The 13,489-nt window shown below is 38.9% G+C and overlaps 1 protein-coding gene across 1 annotated transcript; it reads right to left on the reverse strand.

The window, feature by feature from the left end:
• Positions 1-536: 536 nt before the first annotated feature.
• On the reverse strand, positions 537-2,255 carry LOC124169101. Its single transcript, XM_046547585.1, has 2 exons — positions 2,121-2,255; positions 537-990 (listed from the first exon to the last, which is right to left on the reverse strand). The coding sequence occupies exons 1-2, from the start codon at positions 2,238-2,240 to the stop codon at positions 739-741; spliced, it is 372 nt and encodes a 123-aa protein (XP_046403541.1). The 5' UTR covers positions 2,241-2,255; the 3' UTR covers positions 537-738.
• Positions 2,256-13,489: the final 11,234 nt, after the last annotated feature.

Below are 13,489 nucleotides of genomic sequence, written 5' to 3' on the forward strand. Positions count from 1 at the left end.
GTTTTGACTGAATCTGATGTGATTAAAGTCCTTGACTCTTAGTGACCACTTTGGGTAAAAACTTGTATTTTATTTGAATCCGACTATGGATATAGAATCGACAACTAAGAGGTTTGAATAATGTCAGAGAGTGAAAATAATCCAAAACGTCTATAAAAACCTAGATATTATGAAAATATTCGTTTAATGGTAAGGTTTACGAGAAAAATGGCACAGAAAGGCCTCTTATGGCATGTGTGGAGAAGTTGATGATGAACGTAAAACCGAAAAATGATTGAAGCGTCAAAATATCAGCCACTATGAACACAATTTGACTAATATGAAGTAAACACAAATATTGTGATGAATGAAATATTATGAGATTTTCCTTGATTTTTATGGTTAAGTTTAGGTATGAAAGTTGAATAACGATGAGTTTCGGGGAACTGAATGGTAATTAACGAAATTAAAACTGCACTAGGATCTAATTAAATTCTATGACGATATAGTTGGTGTCAAGGGGTGGGTTTAGGCATAGAAATTGAATAAAAAATATATTTTTGAGCTTTCAAGGAACTTTTAATTCAACCCTTTGTCATGGTCAGTTTTGAGTATGTACAAATACATAATAGTTTAGTGAATAGTACGTCGGCTTCAGACTAGACTGGGACGTGAACATTTGTTATTCATCGTCCTTAATCCTGTGGCTGTTTTTACTGGATCTGTTTTGATTGGAGTCCTCGATTCCCTTGTTGCTATTTAGTACTTGATGGAGTATCCATGCTGCTCAACTGGCTCGACCTCAGTCTCAACCTTGTATCCGGTCTGGTAGGTGATGGGGGCGGGGATGACGGCGGGGGCAGAGTAGGCAATGGGGGCGGAGTATGCGACGGGGGCGGCGATGGGGGCAGCGGCGTAGGCCAGGGGGGCGTGAGCGTAGGTGGTGAATGGCAGGGTGTTGGCGGGGAGGAGTCCAGCGGTAGCGACGGCCACGAGGGCGGCGAGGACCACCTGAAACAGAAACAAAAGAATAATGAAATCACGAGTTGCCTAGAGACGCTTATTTATTATCATTTTATTGGCGAAAGACGGCGGAAAATCAAAATGGAGTAGAACTCAACGTGATATTAAAGTACTTATTGGTCTACTGAAGTTTTTATTGAACAAATTAGCGTGAAATACAATTCAATCAACCGTAATGTTATATTATAATTGGATGCATTTGAATCAGCTTGAAATGTTTTGTGCTCAACTGTCGTAGTTATTTGTTTCATGCTCCTGTCTTCCGTATTTCGTGAACTAAAATAGAAAATGGCGGCTTTACGACGGGAACCCTTGTTACCCCATGGCGTATATTTTTATGCAGGATTTCTGCAATTTTAAATTTAAATATCATTTTGCGGACATTCCTTTCCTAAAAATAAATAAAAATTTTCTGGCTCCTTTATCAAGATAGCGAATTGTAAGTGGGAATTTCAGTATAAGAAAAAAAGCAGACTCAATTTACCTTAATGACCCAGCTGTAGCAATTATTTGTTTCACGTGCCTGTCTTCCGTATTTTGTTAACTCAAACCATGAATCGTGAAAGTAGACATCTCGGGGTGAATAAAATAGATATAATTTTCGAAATGAAATAATGAGAAAAAAGCTTCGTAATTGGCGTCAGGAAAAATACATAACATTAATTTCAATATTATTGCAGTGCGTTAGACAGTTAACTATCGGTTTTAAAGTGACTTGTAAGGTTATATCGATATCTCCGAAAATTCATTTAAATAACAAATTTATAAAAGCTTGCTATTTGGAAGAGAGTCTTAAGGATTAACTTAAGAATAGTTAGCTGTTTTCAACAATAGATATTTTTGAGGTGGAAATTGTGTTACATCCTAAAGAGAGACTTGTAGGATTAGACCGAATAAGTCGAATAATCGTAAAATTTCAAATTTATAAAAGTTTGAAAAAATATGGATTGTATTTTAGTCTTCTAAGTAAAGGGGTAACTTCGCAAATATATTGCAATCGCAGAATGATGGAGAAATTTACAAATGAACATTCCCGTCCACTGCACTCGCATCCATCATTGCAGCGAGTGCAATCTAATGACGATAGTATTATCTCGGGCTGCGGAATCAACACTTACGAGCTTGTACATGGTGATGGAAGGGTTTGGCTGCTGCTTCTCTGTGAAGTGAGTCTTGGAAAGTCGCTGAGATGCGATTGGTGCCTTCCCATCCAGCTCCGTCACTTTATATAGCGGCATCCGTTACGGAAGTGAGTTCGTTGTTCATGGGTGGACTCCATCGTGGGAGGGGTCCCAGTGGTAGGGTGTGGTTGGTCCATAGAGTGACGTCCGCGGTGAAGCTGTTGCTGTGGCCGTGACAATGAGCCGATGCTTTATGTTTTGGCGGTCATTCCCGAGCATGGAGCTGGACTGCGTAAACGAAATGGGCGTTGTCCCCGTCATAGCGGACCGGACGTGTCAGACGTACTCGCTTCCAACCAGTTAAGCAGATGCACCGCTCTCACCTCACTAGATTTGTAGTTAAAGTGAGATCAGGTGTTCCACAAGGAAGCGTAATCGGCCCCCTTTTGTTCATTATATCGATGGCTAAGTTCTATCAACACGTATCTCAAATTCGACACAGGTATCTTAAACAAAGTGTAATAACATTAAAACATAAAATACAAGCAAAGAACAACTCTTTATTTGCAAATGAATGCTTCTTTTTCAGTATTATGAACTTTTGTTATTTTTATTTCAGTATGAAAGTAAAATAAATTAATCGTTTTTTTTTCTCTCCTGAAAAGTTGCTATTTTTGAGATACGTGTTGTTAGTACTTAGCCATCGGCATACATTAATGACCACTGCTCCCAAATTAGCAGTAAAATACGTTAATTTGCTGACGACGCTGTCATCCATCGCGAAATTAGTGATCACTCCGGCTATGGAATTCTATCATCGAATTTAAACAATGTTTATTTGTGGAGCCAAGAGTGGGGACTCGACCTTAATCTGAAAAAATGTATGTCGGTACATTTTTACAGAGTTCGTTCAATTTTAACCATGTTTATGCTGTGGATGGTGATAACATTAAAGTAACAGGCGAAGTGAAGTACCTAGGAGTTATGATAACCTCGAACCTATCGTGGGGAACACATGTAAGAAATATTTGCGGCGTAGCCCTGAAGAAATTAGGATTCGTCAAGCGTATTGTGGGAAGATTTCCGGATGAGAAAGTAAAATAAAGGCGTTATTTCGCACTCGTCCGACCGCAACTTGAATATGCAGCGAGCGCATGGGATCGGGTGCAGAAAGACTTCATCCGCGAACTGAATAAAATACATAAGAAGGCTGCGCTGATCTTCAAAAACTATTACAGGCCTACAGACAGCGTTACCCAGATGCTAAGCGAAATAGGCTGGGAGCCGCTGGTGACTCGGAGGCTACGCGCTAGGCTGAGATTGCTTGAACAATTGAGAATGGATATCTTTAAGAGCGACACGGAGAACATAATATTAGAGCCGCTCTAAATTTCCAGGTCCGACAGAGGCGATAAATTAAGAGAGATGTTTTGCCGAACGGATAGATACGGGAATTCCTTTTTCCCCCGAACCATAAAGGACTTTAATAAATGGTAATCGTAATTTCCTTAGAGCACTTCCTTTTTATATTAGAACGGCTGTTGTCCTAACACCCCCTGACACACGCCTTTTAGGCGGCTTGCGGTATAGTATGTAGATGTAGATGTGGATTGGTAATTTTTCGTCTGATAGGAATGAATAAGAAAATAAATATTATGTTAACATTTAAAGATTAGATTATTGGAGAAACGAGATGTAACATCGGACTAGTTCTATGATTTTCGACCAATGTTTTCAGTGGCGTAATTAGGGATATACTTTGGGGGGGGGGGATGAGATGGACTTGGGTGGCGACCCCCATCCCCGTAACGGGGCACGGGAAAATTTTTGAAAAATGACATGCCTATAAATATATTTTACATCATTTTGGCACTATAAATTTAACTTTAAGCATATTCAGTTATGCATGTAAAAACTAGACAATAGCTTTAATATTTTTCCCCTGAGACTTTGGGGGGGATCTATCCCCTTATCCATCCCCCATCCCCATAGTTACGCCACTGAATGTTTTTATTCATATCACTCCAGTTTTTTATATGAAAAGGTATTACTTGCATTGTTAACACATTCTAACCCAGAACTGCTTCTGGGAGAAATTAAATTTCAAGATTTTTCGCTCCGAAAACTTGAAAATTTAGCTCTCAATCACCGTTATTGTGGCAGCTAAATATTTCGCCATTACAATATACACCGCAAAATAATGCGCAGTTTAGATATTTCCTAAATAGAGCAGATAATTTACACATTTTTGAGGTTGCGTAGAAGCGACATGTGGTTATTAAGGGTTAAGTGACTTTTATTTGAATTTAAAATAAGGGTGGATATAAGTACATAGCTTCAGCTTTATTAGGATTTCACCAGCTAAAGGCGGAATTAAAGATATATACAAATATCTACATGTGCATATTCACATACTTCCCTGCAAGCCGCCCCAATATGGGTGTCTTAACCGTTAATAAAAAAGGGAAAAAATAAAAAGAGATGACATCCACCTAGAATGTATTAAAGGCCTTTATTGTTCAGGGGAGAAACTAAGTCTATACCTATCCGTTTACGTTTAGAACAATATCTCGCTTGAGTTAACGTTTCTTTTGATCCTGGAAAGATAATTTATTAGACTCAAATTTAACAATGTATTCAGAAGGTGTCAAATTAAGCATTATATATTTTATATCGTCGAATAAAAAATTTAATGAACATTATAAATTATAAATAAACTTACAATACTATAAAATACTTTTACCCTCCATTATACAAAAAACCAGTCAGTTACAATGTCCTAAGATTTCCTTTAACTACAGTCAAAGTTTTCACCTTTCAATTCACTCTTTAGATTGCTCCACAGTTTAGGAACTACAACTTTTAACTGCCTTTAACCCTTATGTGTATGACATCGTGGGATATCATACCTTTCTAAAACTCTCAAATTTACATTAGCATTATTCTTTTTCTCCTTTTTTTATTAATTCTTGAAATAATCATCAATCAGTAATGCGTAGTGACAGAGTTTATCAAGTGGTACAATGCCAATGTCTTTAAAATACCTGTCACCCAGTGACGTCATGGCAAAATTAGCAGTGCCGGAACGCACTTTTCTTAATTTTTTTAGAAGTGAAATATTACTCTGTGTGTATTTATTAAAAGTTATAATTTACATTGTATTACAATTTTTTTTGTTACGAAATTATATATTACAAATGTTGAAGCAAATAAATTGATAAAAGTGTTAATTAACTTTATAAAATTTTAAAAATAAAACGTTTTTTGGTTCTCCTGAAAAGTTTTTTTTTAGGAGGATACTATTGTGGATAAATACGAACATGCGTTCGTATTTATCCACAATAGTACTTATATTCTAGTTGTCAACGTTTCTCCAATGTGTAGACCAGCATTGCCGTTTGAGCTCGTGTAAATATTCTGAATTTCGAATCCATAAGCGACTGATAAGCGTTAATCTTAGCCCAGGATGTGATGCGCGGTGTATAGATGTCACTTTCCTTCACCTTTGATATGACCTCCAAGGATATTGGTACAGTGACACTGAGTCCGGCAACTGGTTAGGCGGTGGAATTATTCGAGGGAAGCCCAAAGGGGACGGAAATTGAACGAGTGAGTCAAGGGCGTACCCAGAATCAAAACTAGGGGGGGCAGGCCATGGTTGTTCAAGTTGCATGCAAGATTTAAGCATGGAAATGGTGAATGAAACCAACATTTTAAGGAAACTGTAACAGCTCTTTATTAGTTTTTAAAATTATTTGGATGAAAAAATATTATTTTCCTTAAAGAAATTTTCGATTTTTGCTTCCAGGGGGGGCAGCTGCCCCCTACCTGCCCCTCGCTGGGTACGCCCATGGCAAGACTCAGGAACCCATTTTGAAAAATGTAGAAATTCTGGGCTTCATTCCGCATCGGTCCATATTTCTTGAGAAAACAGTTTCGTTGCTGTCAGTGCTGTAGTTGGGCCGATACGGGCCCGTACGGCGTACCCCCTAAAATCCAAACTCGTTAAAAGCGTACCGGTTTAACTACCTTTTTAAATCACATAAAATACATGCAGGCATTCAGGGAATATGTGGAGACGAACATGAAACCTAAAGACCTTGAAAAATTACTACAACTATAATTGATTCCATTCCAATTTCCACATCAGAGTGCTAAAGAGCATTTAGTGCTATGAATGATATTCTCAATAAACAAAAGGAACAGTTTGTTGGTGAAACGAACCGGAAGATTAATTTTCCTCAGAAGTGCTAGGCCGCCACTGGACAAATTCAATCCAGAAAATGCGCAGTCTGGTCTCAGATCAGGAAGAGGGTCAGCTGAAGAAACAGCGTGTAGAAAATGTGACCCACTCAACGAAGTCCATTACGAGTCCATCTGGAACCTCCATATTTGTGAGTACCGCCTAAATTTTTTTTACCAACTGCAGCACTGGTTGCAGTTGGATTCTTCAGATGTAAGTAAAAGATTTTTTTTTAATATACTCATATGAAACGTATATTTTTGGCACTTTTAGTTAGGTACAAACCTACTTCACTTCTCTACATAATCGTCGTTGACTTTTATACTAGTACGGCCACACCTCGGATCTGCAGCGCGCATGTGTTATACGGCGGAGAAGGACTTAATCCGTGAATTTAATGAAATTCATGAAGTAAAGGCCATTTGGTCAGAGGAAAAGATATACTCATATGAAACGCATGTTATTGACTCTTTAAGCTAGCTAGAAACCGATTGCACTTCTCTACATAAACGCCGTTCACTTATAACCATTTTTTGTACCTCTGCAACAGCTTCATTCACCCCTCTGCATAGAAGCTCGCCGCCTGAGATTTGAACCAATCGGACTAAGACACAGGCTCACACTGCTGTTGAAAACCAAAAAGAAAATCCAAGATTTTCGTTGGGAACTCTTTGACCAGCCACCGTACAGTCCTGACCTTGCACCTATCTTACGACTACTTCCTCTTCTAGCACTTTAAACAGTGGCTCGGTGGACAACGTTTCGAAACCGAATAGGAACTCAACGGCGTTGTCCATTGGTTCAAATCTCACGCAAAATACACTAATATGAAACTCACCGGTCATTATAAATGTCTACTATACTGTCGTCCCCTATGGACAACTTAACGCTTAGGAGCGCCCAAAAGCCGAGACTCATATATGGTGAAATGCCGCGGAAACCTTAGGTCTAACATTTTCTTGGCACTTTTAGTTGGCTACAAACCTATTTTACTTCTCTTCATAATCGCCGTTCTATTCTAAGCATTTTTCGTACCGCTGCAGTAGCTTCTTTAACCCCTCTGCATAAAAGCACGCCGCCTGGCAGTTGAACCAATTGGACTAAGCCACAGACTCACACTGCTCTTCTCGCAGAGGACTTCTTTGGTTTCGAAATTTTAATAATGGTATTACATAAATGTTAACATTGAAAGATAATTACAGTTATTCTAAAATATGTATGGAACATATGTAATGATAACAAGTGCCAAAACGCTAAGAATGAATAACAAGTGGAAAAGATGTATAGATAATAACGAAAGCAAAATGAAACAATAAACACTTGATAGATGCAAAACACTTAACAAAGTAAATATAATGCCATATGCAAAGGAAAACTCATATTTAAGCTCATGATTACGTGATTTACCAACGTAATTGGCAGATTTTTCTATGAGGATAAAAACCCATCGATAATTTCGTTGGATTGTTCCCCCGAACAATAAAGGAATTTGATAAATGCTAGGCGTAATTTCGTTTGAAGATTTCCTTTTAATTTGCAAACAGTTAGTGTCCTAACCTCCCACCCCCTGCCACACACTTATTGAAGCAGCTTGCGGGGTGGTTTTTAGATGTAGAGCGTTGGTCGCCTACTGATAGGATGGTCTCGAGTGAAATCTTCAGATACCCCGAAAGTGCTCCTGGAGTTGAAAACCCAACTCGATCCAGAAAGTGTGATATCATAACGTAGTCAAAGGATTCGACGTAGTCTGTGGTGAGTTCCAATCTCACGTAACAATCCTACCTCTTGTAATATGAAGTGAGTCTCTGTAGGAAATGGTTACCAATGGTAAATTCCTTGCAATGCGGGGATTCCATGCCCCGAAAAAATTAAGAAAAATCCTACAATTTAATTTTACATGCAGTAGTTATCGCCGTACTCATATAAGGCTATTTATTGAGGCACATTGCTTATTTAAACAGCACTAATCGAATCAAAATGACTGCGTGAGGAATAATACGGTATGAGATATTACGCTCCGATGATTTTCTTGAATGATTGAAAACCGAGTATCGCTACAAAAGAGCGCTGATAACGTCACAATCTGTAGTCCCTTCTTCCTCATTCCTGTCCACCTATCTCTAAACACCTGCCTCAGACTGCACTCCCGTAGACAGTGGCAATAATTTTCAAATGTACAGAATTGATTCAATTGCAAATGGTGAAGAACTTCGCTCGTTACTCCACATTTTGAAAATGTGAATGAATTTCTTGGAGTGTAGTGCTTGTGTTGTAAAAATTGAAGCGCAATTTTTTGCTTAAGTTTCAGAAATGTATTCTTCTTCTTCATGGCTGAAAATGAAAATGGATATAATTTGGAGATATGAGAATGGAGAAGGTGAAGTGGACGTAGAGGAGGAGGAACGACGAAGTGCTGGGCATGGTGGGTGAGGAGAATAAGATTCTGGAAGAGATACGGAGGAGACAGAAGGTATGGATGGAGAGAGTACTTAGCGGGGATGAGGATGTTGAAAACGGTGTCAGAGGGCGGATTGTTAGGTAAACGAGGGAGAGGAGGGAAGGGAATGAGAATTAAGATGGAATGAGAGGTAGTAGCTCTTATTAAGAATTGAAGAGAGAAGTCCTTAAAGGTAGGGGAGACAGCCAGAATACTTCTTTAATACTTTACGCAAACCTACTTTAAACCGGTAGATTTCTTAAAAAATAATCTTGTTCCAAATGGAGTAAATTCCAAAATAACCATGTGAAGGGTTTACATAAGATTGCTGGCTGTGTTGTAAATGAAATAGGCATGTATTTTTCCCTATTAGAAAACTGGCATAAATGATAGAGTCCGTATTTGTGTGTATGTATATAAATTCGGAACGTTTCGGTTTTTGTATGACAATACCAGCAATTGCATGTATTAATTTACGGAAGGCAGTCTCGGAAAATGTTACATAATACGGAGGAGACAGTGGGTTTGGAGGGAGAGCTAAGGGAGGAGGGAATGAGACAGTGATAGAGGGTAGAATTTTGGGTAAACGAGGGGGATGAAGGAAAAGAATAGGATTTTTAGATAGAATGAAAGGGAGTAGACCTTATTTTCTTTGAATAGGGAAGTACGAGGGTCAGTCAAAAAGTAATGCCTCCTATTTTTTTTCTATGTTTAATTGTCAGGAAATTTAAATGCAATTACATAGGTTGAAAACCACAACATTGAGGATCATTTTGTCATTTTTCAATGTAATCTCCGCCCATCTCTACAGTTTTGGTCCATCTTTGAACAAGGGCATGTATCCCAGCACGGTAAAAATCACAGCTCTGCTTGCTAAGCCATTGACGCACGGATGTTTTGACGGCCTCCTCATCTTCAAAATGAATCCCACGACGAGCTTCTTTTAGTGGCCCGAACAGATGGAAGTCTGATGGTGCCAGGTCAGGGCTGTATGGGGGATGAGGCAAAACTTCCCATCCAATTTTGACAATCTCGTCAGAGGTGTGACGACTGGTGTGTGGTCTTGCATTGTCATGCAAAAGAAGAACATCTGCCATTGATTTTGTTGGGCGAACTCGCTGAAGACGTGCTTTAAGTTTTTTGAGGGTTGTGACGTATTGAACAGAATTTATTGTGCATCCCTGCTCCAAAAAATCAACCAGAATCACACCCTCTGTATCCCAGAAAACTGTTGCCATAACTTTCCCTGCCGATCGCACAGTTTTGAATTTTTTCTTCCTCGGCGAGCTTGTGTGATGCCACTCCATTGACTGCCTCTTTGATTCGGGTTCAAAAAAATGCACCCATGTTTCGTCCCCGGTCACAATTTTTTTCAGAAACTCATCTCCCTCCAAACGGAAGCGCTGCAAGTGTTGGGAGGCTATTGTTTTCCTTGCCTCTTTATTCTGATCGGTTAACATTCTTGGAACCCACCGTGCACAAACTTTTGAGTACCCCAATTGTTTAATAATCGTGATCACACTGCCTTTACTGAGAGAAATAATGCGACACACTTCATCTGCAGTCACCCGACGGTCACCACGAATGATGTCATCAACTTGCTGAATGTTGTGTGGAGTCACTGCACTCACCGGCCTGCCGCTCCGCTTTTCGTCAGTCAACGGTGTTTGCCCTTCAGCTTCCTTACAACGACGAACCCATCGTCTAACAGTGCTGACATCCACTGTCACAACACCATACACCTTCTTCAGTCTTTCATGAATGCGTATGGGCGTTTCACCTTCTGCATTCAAGAATTCAATCACACAACGCTGTCTCAAACGAACATCGATGTCGGCCATCTTACAAACTTCTGCTGTGCTGCCACCTGTTGACACAGAAAGTTACTACTGCAGTGGATTGCAGAAGAAGGTTTGAGAAATGGCGCCAAATTCAAATTTTTCACTTAACTTAATTTTTTTAAGTAGAAAAAAAATGGGAGGCATTACTTTTTGACTGACCCTCGTATATGAAGGAAGGGGAGGCTGGCATAATGCTTCATGGAAACCCACATTCAATAGAAATACTCCATGAAAACCCACTTTAATCGGTAGAATACTTTAATAGTAATAACAATAAAACAAAGTATATGGTTATGAAATATTTAGCAATAAATTATATAATATTAAAAAACATATTCAGTTGTAAGTTAAGAACAAAGTAGAATTTTGACACATACCTTTTCTGCAATATTTATGTATGATTACAAAGCTAATACATTGTATGATTATCTATCAGGTTTGATTAAATTAATAATTAATATTAATAGCGATGAAATTCACAATGATAGTCTGGCTTTCCGGGCCTCTGCGCAGATAACTACGCTATCCAGGTCCCTAATTTCTAATGGCAATTGTACCGAGGCTCAATGCGGCAGATGTTAGGCACAGTTCTCACGGTAATTTAGGAACCTGGATAGCTTATTGGTCTGCAAAGTGGCCCTGAAGTTAAAAGATTCGTGGTTCGATTCCCAGTTCAGGGCCATTTTTTTCTCATGGCAAAGTATGTGTAACTAGTGTCAATGAAGCAAACAACTTGTTACTACTCAGTGACGGATGCATATGGGAGTGCAGGGGGCGTCCCCCCCCCCCCCCATGCGGGGTTGTCCGCACTGTCGAACATTGCAGAACCACAATTATAACTTTTTTATATCATAAGATAGCATTGTCTTGTACATGCGTACAATCAGTTTAAACAAAACCATCTTAAACTTTGCTCGTAACTGGATTATTTTTCATTACGATTAAAGTATAGGTAGCTCAAAATAACTTTAGTGCGCCCCCTTGAGTTTTTTCTGTATCCGTTAGTGTTACTACTACAAACAAACGAGTACTATAAAAATGAATTGCCGATCAAGCAAGTAATTACGATGAGATACGGAAATATTTCCAAATAATTCGTAAATGGCATTGACGCACACAATACCACTTATAGGATTCAGTTGATAAAGTCGCGAAAAAAAACAAGGAATAAAGTTAAAGTATTTACTGGTGTAGAAAGTTAACAGTACCCAGGTGAAATTATTCCTGTTTATTCTCTTCTGTGGGTATCCTCAAACTGAGCAGTGACCATTTAAAGTTACTAGAAAATTTTTTATTTACAATTTAATGATTTCTAACATCCTCCAGTTTAACGTTGTCTTTTTCCATTTTTTTCCCCCTATCCGAGTCTTTCCCGTTAACTCATTTTATGTTGCTTTACTTCTTGCGCTAATAGTATGGAGAATATTCATCCTTTATTTGGCTTTATAATAACTATGTTGATCGCGTCAAACGGGACGAATATGTCCTCTTTTACTCAAATGCCCGTCAAATACGACCTTGGGGCAAGGTCGTTCGGCGGGCTGGAAGCGGACGAAACACCTCTGAAGGAAGTAGGCATCCGGGATGAAGTATTGAAGTAGGCAATTAATTATTGTAACAGAGGATGTTATTTTTGTTCATAGAGTACTGGTTTAGGAGAAATAGCACTTATGATTAGAAAACAGGAATTCTGCGGTGGTGGTGGTATTTGGAGGAAGCTAGGGTGTGATATAGGGAAGGGTATGGAAGGAAGGGTGGAGAGAAACCCGGCGTCGGCATTAGCCTGCTCTTAAGGCCGTTTTACACGGGGCACGGAATTGCGCAGGTTAGAGCTGCATTTATTTCTAAAACGGCGTGGAATTGCGCGAATGCATGAACGAAATTAGGACAGGGGCTATTTTGCCGTCTCGCATCCACGCATTCTCGCATGTGTTCTAGCAATGTACCGCTTTACACGACGCAATTTTGATTGCGCCTTCGCACGTACGTCAGATTGCGCAATTCCGTGTACCACGTAATGCGGCCTTTAAAGAAAGGCGTCAAGGGGACCACGGCTTAACGTCCCATTCGACGGACGGAGTGTTATATAGTGGAGTCTTTGTAAATCAATCCGCCCTTGTGGTAATCCGACTAGTCCAGTAATCCGCCGTACAGTCTGGGGACCTCCCTTCGATTAATATATATTATATTCTATTCACTACTTCATTCACAGTCACACGGCACCTTAAGCGTAAACATAAAAATAAATTCAGAGGTAAGGAAAGAAAGGGATAGGAACATATAATGGAAAAAGGACTAGGACAACGGTGCTCTGGTAGATGGAAAAAAGCCAGAAACTCGTCCTTTTTCCATTATATGTTCCTATCCCTTTCTCTCCTTACCTCTGAATTTATTTGTATATTATATTCGATTAATATATTTTGGTTAATTGCATAGTGGTTTAATTGGGAGAGTTTGAAATTAGGTTAATTGGTCCAATGTTCATTTGTTAGTTGTATTATATTAGAATTGCTGAATTAATGTATTTTATGTATTTTATGTATTGTTTGAAATTAGTTTATTGGGACAATGTTCAATTGTTAGTAGTATGATATTAGAATTTAAGTATTACTTTTTACCATAGGTATCTTTTCTGTTTCTTACTTTGTATTAGATAGATACATTTGTTATTCATGTGTATACATCTAAAGCTACCACCAGGCAAAAGTCTACTTGCAGCAATGTGTAATAATAATAAATAATAATATATTCGTCAGTTTTAATTTTATTTATTTTGGTGTTCCTCCGTTCATAATTTGCATGAATTTTTGGCCACATGGCCCGCTGAATCGGGAAAAGAAATATT

Source organism: Ischnura elegans, chromosome 12, assembly GCF_921293095.1.
Source record: "Ischnura elegans chromosome 12, ioIscEleg1.1, whole genome shotgun sequence".
Taxonomy (NCBI): domain Eukaryota; kingdom Metazoa; phylum Arthropoda; class Insecta; order Odonata; family Coenagrionidae; genus Ischnura; species Ischnura elegans.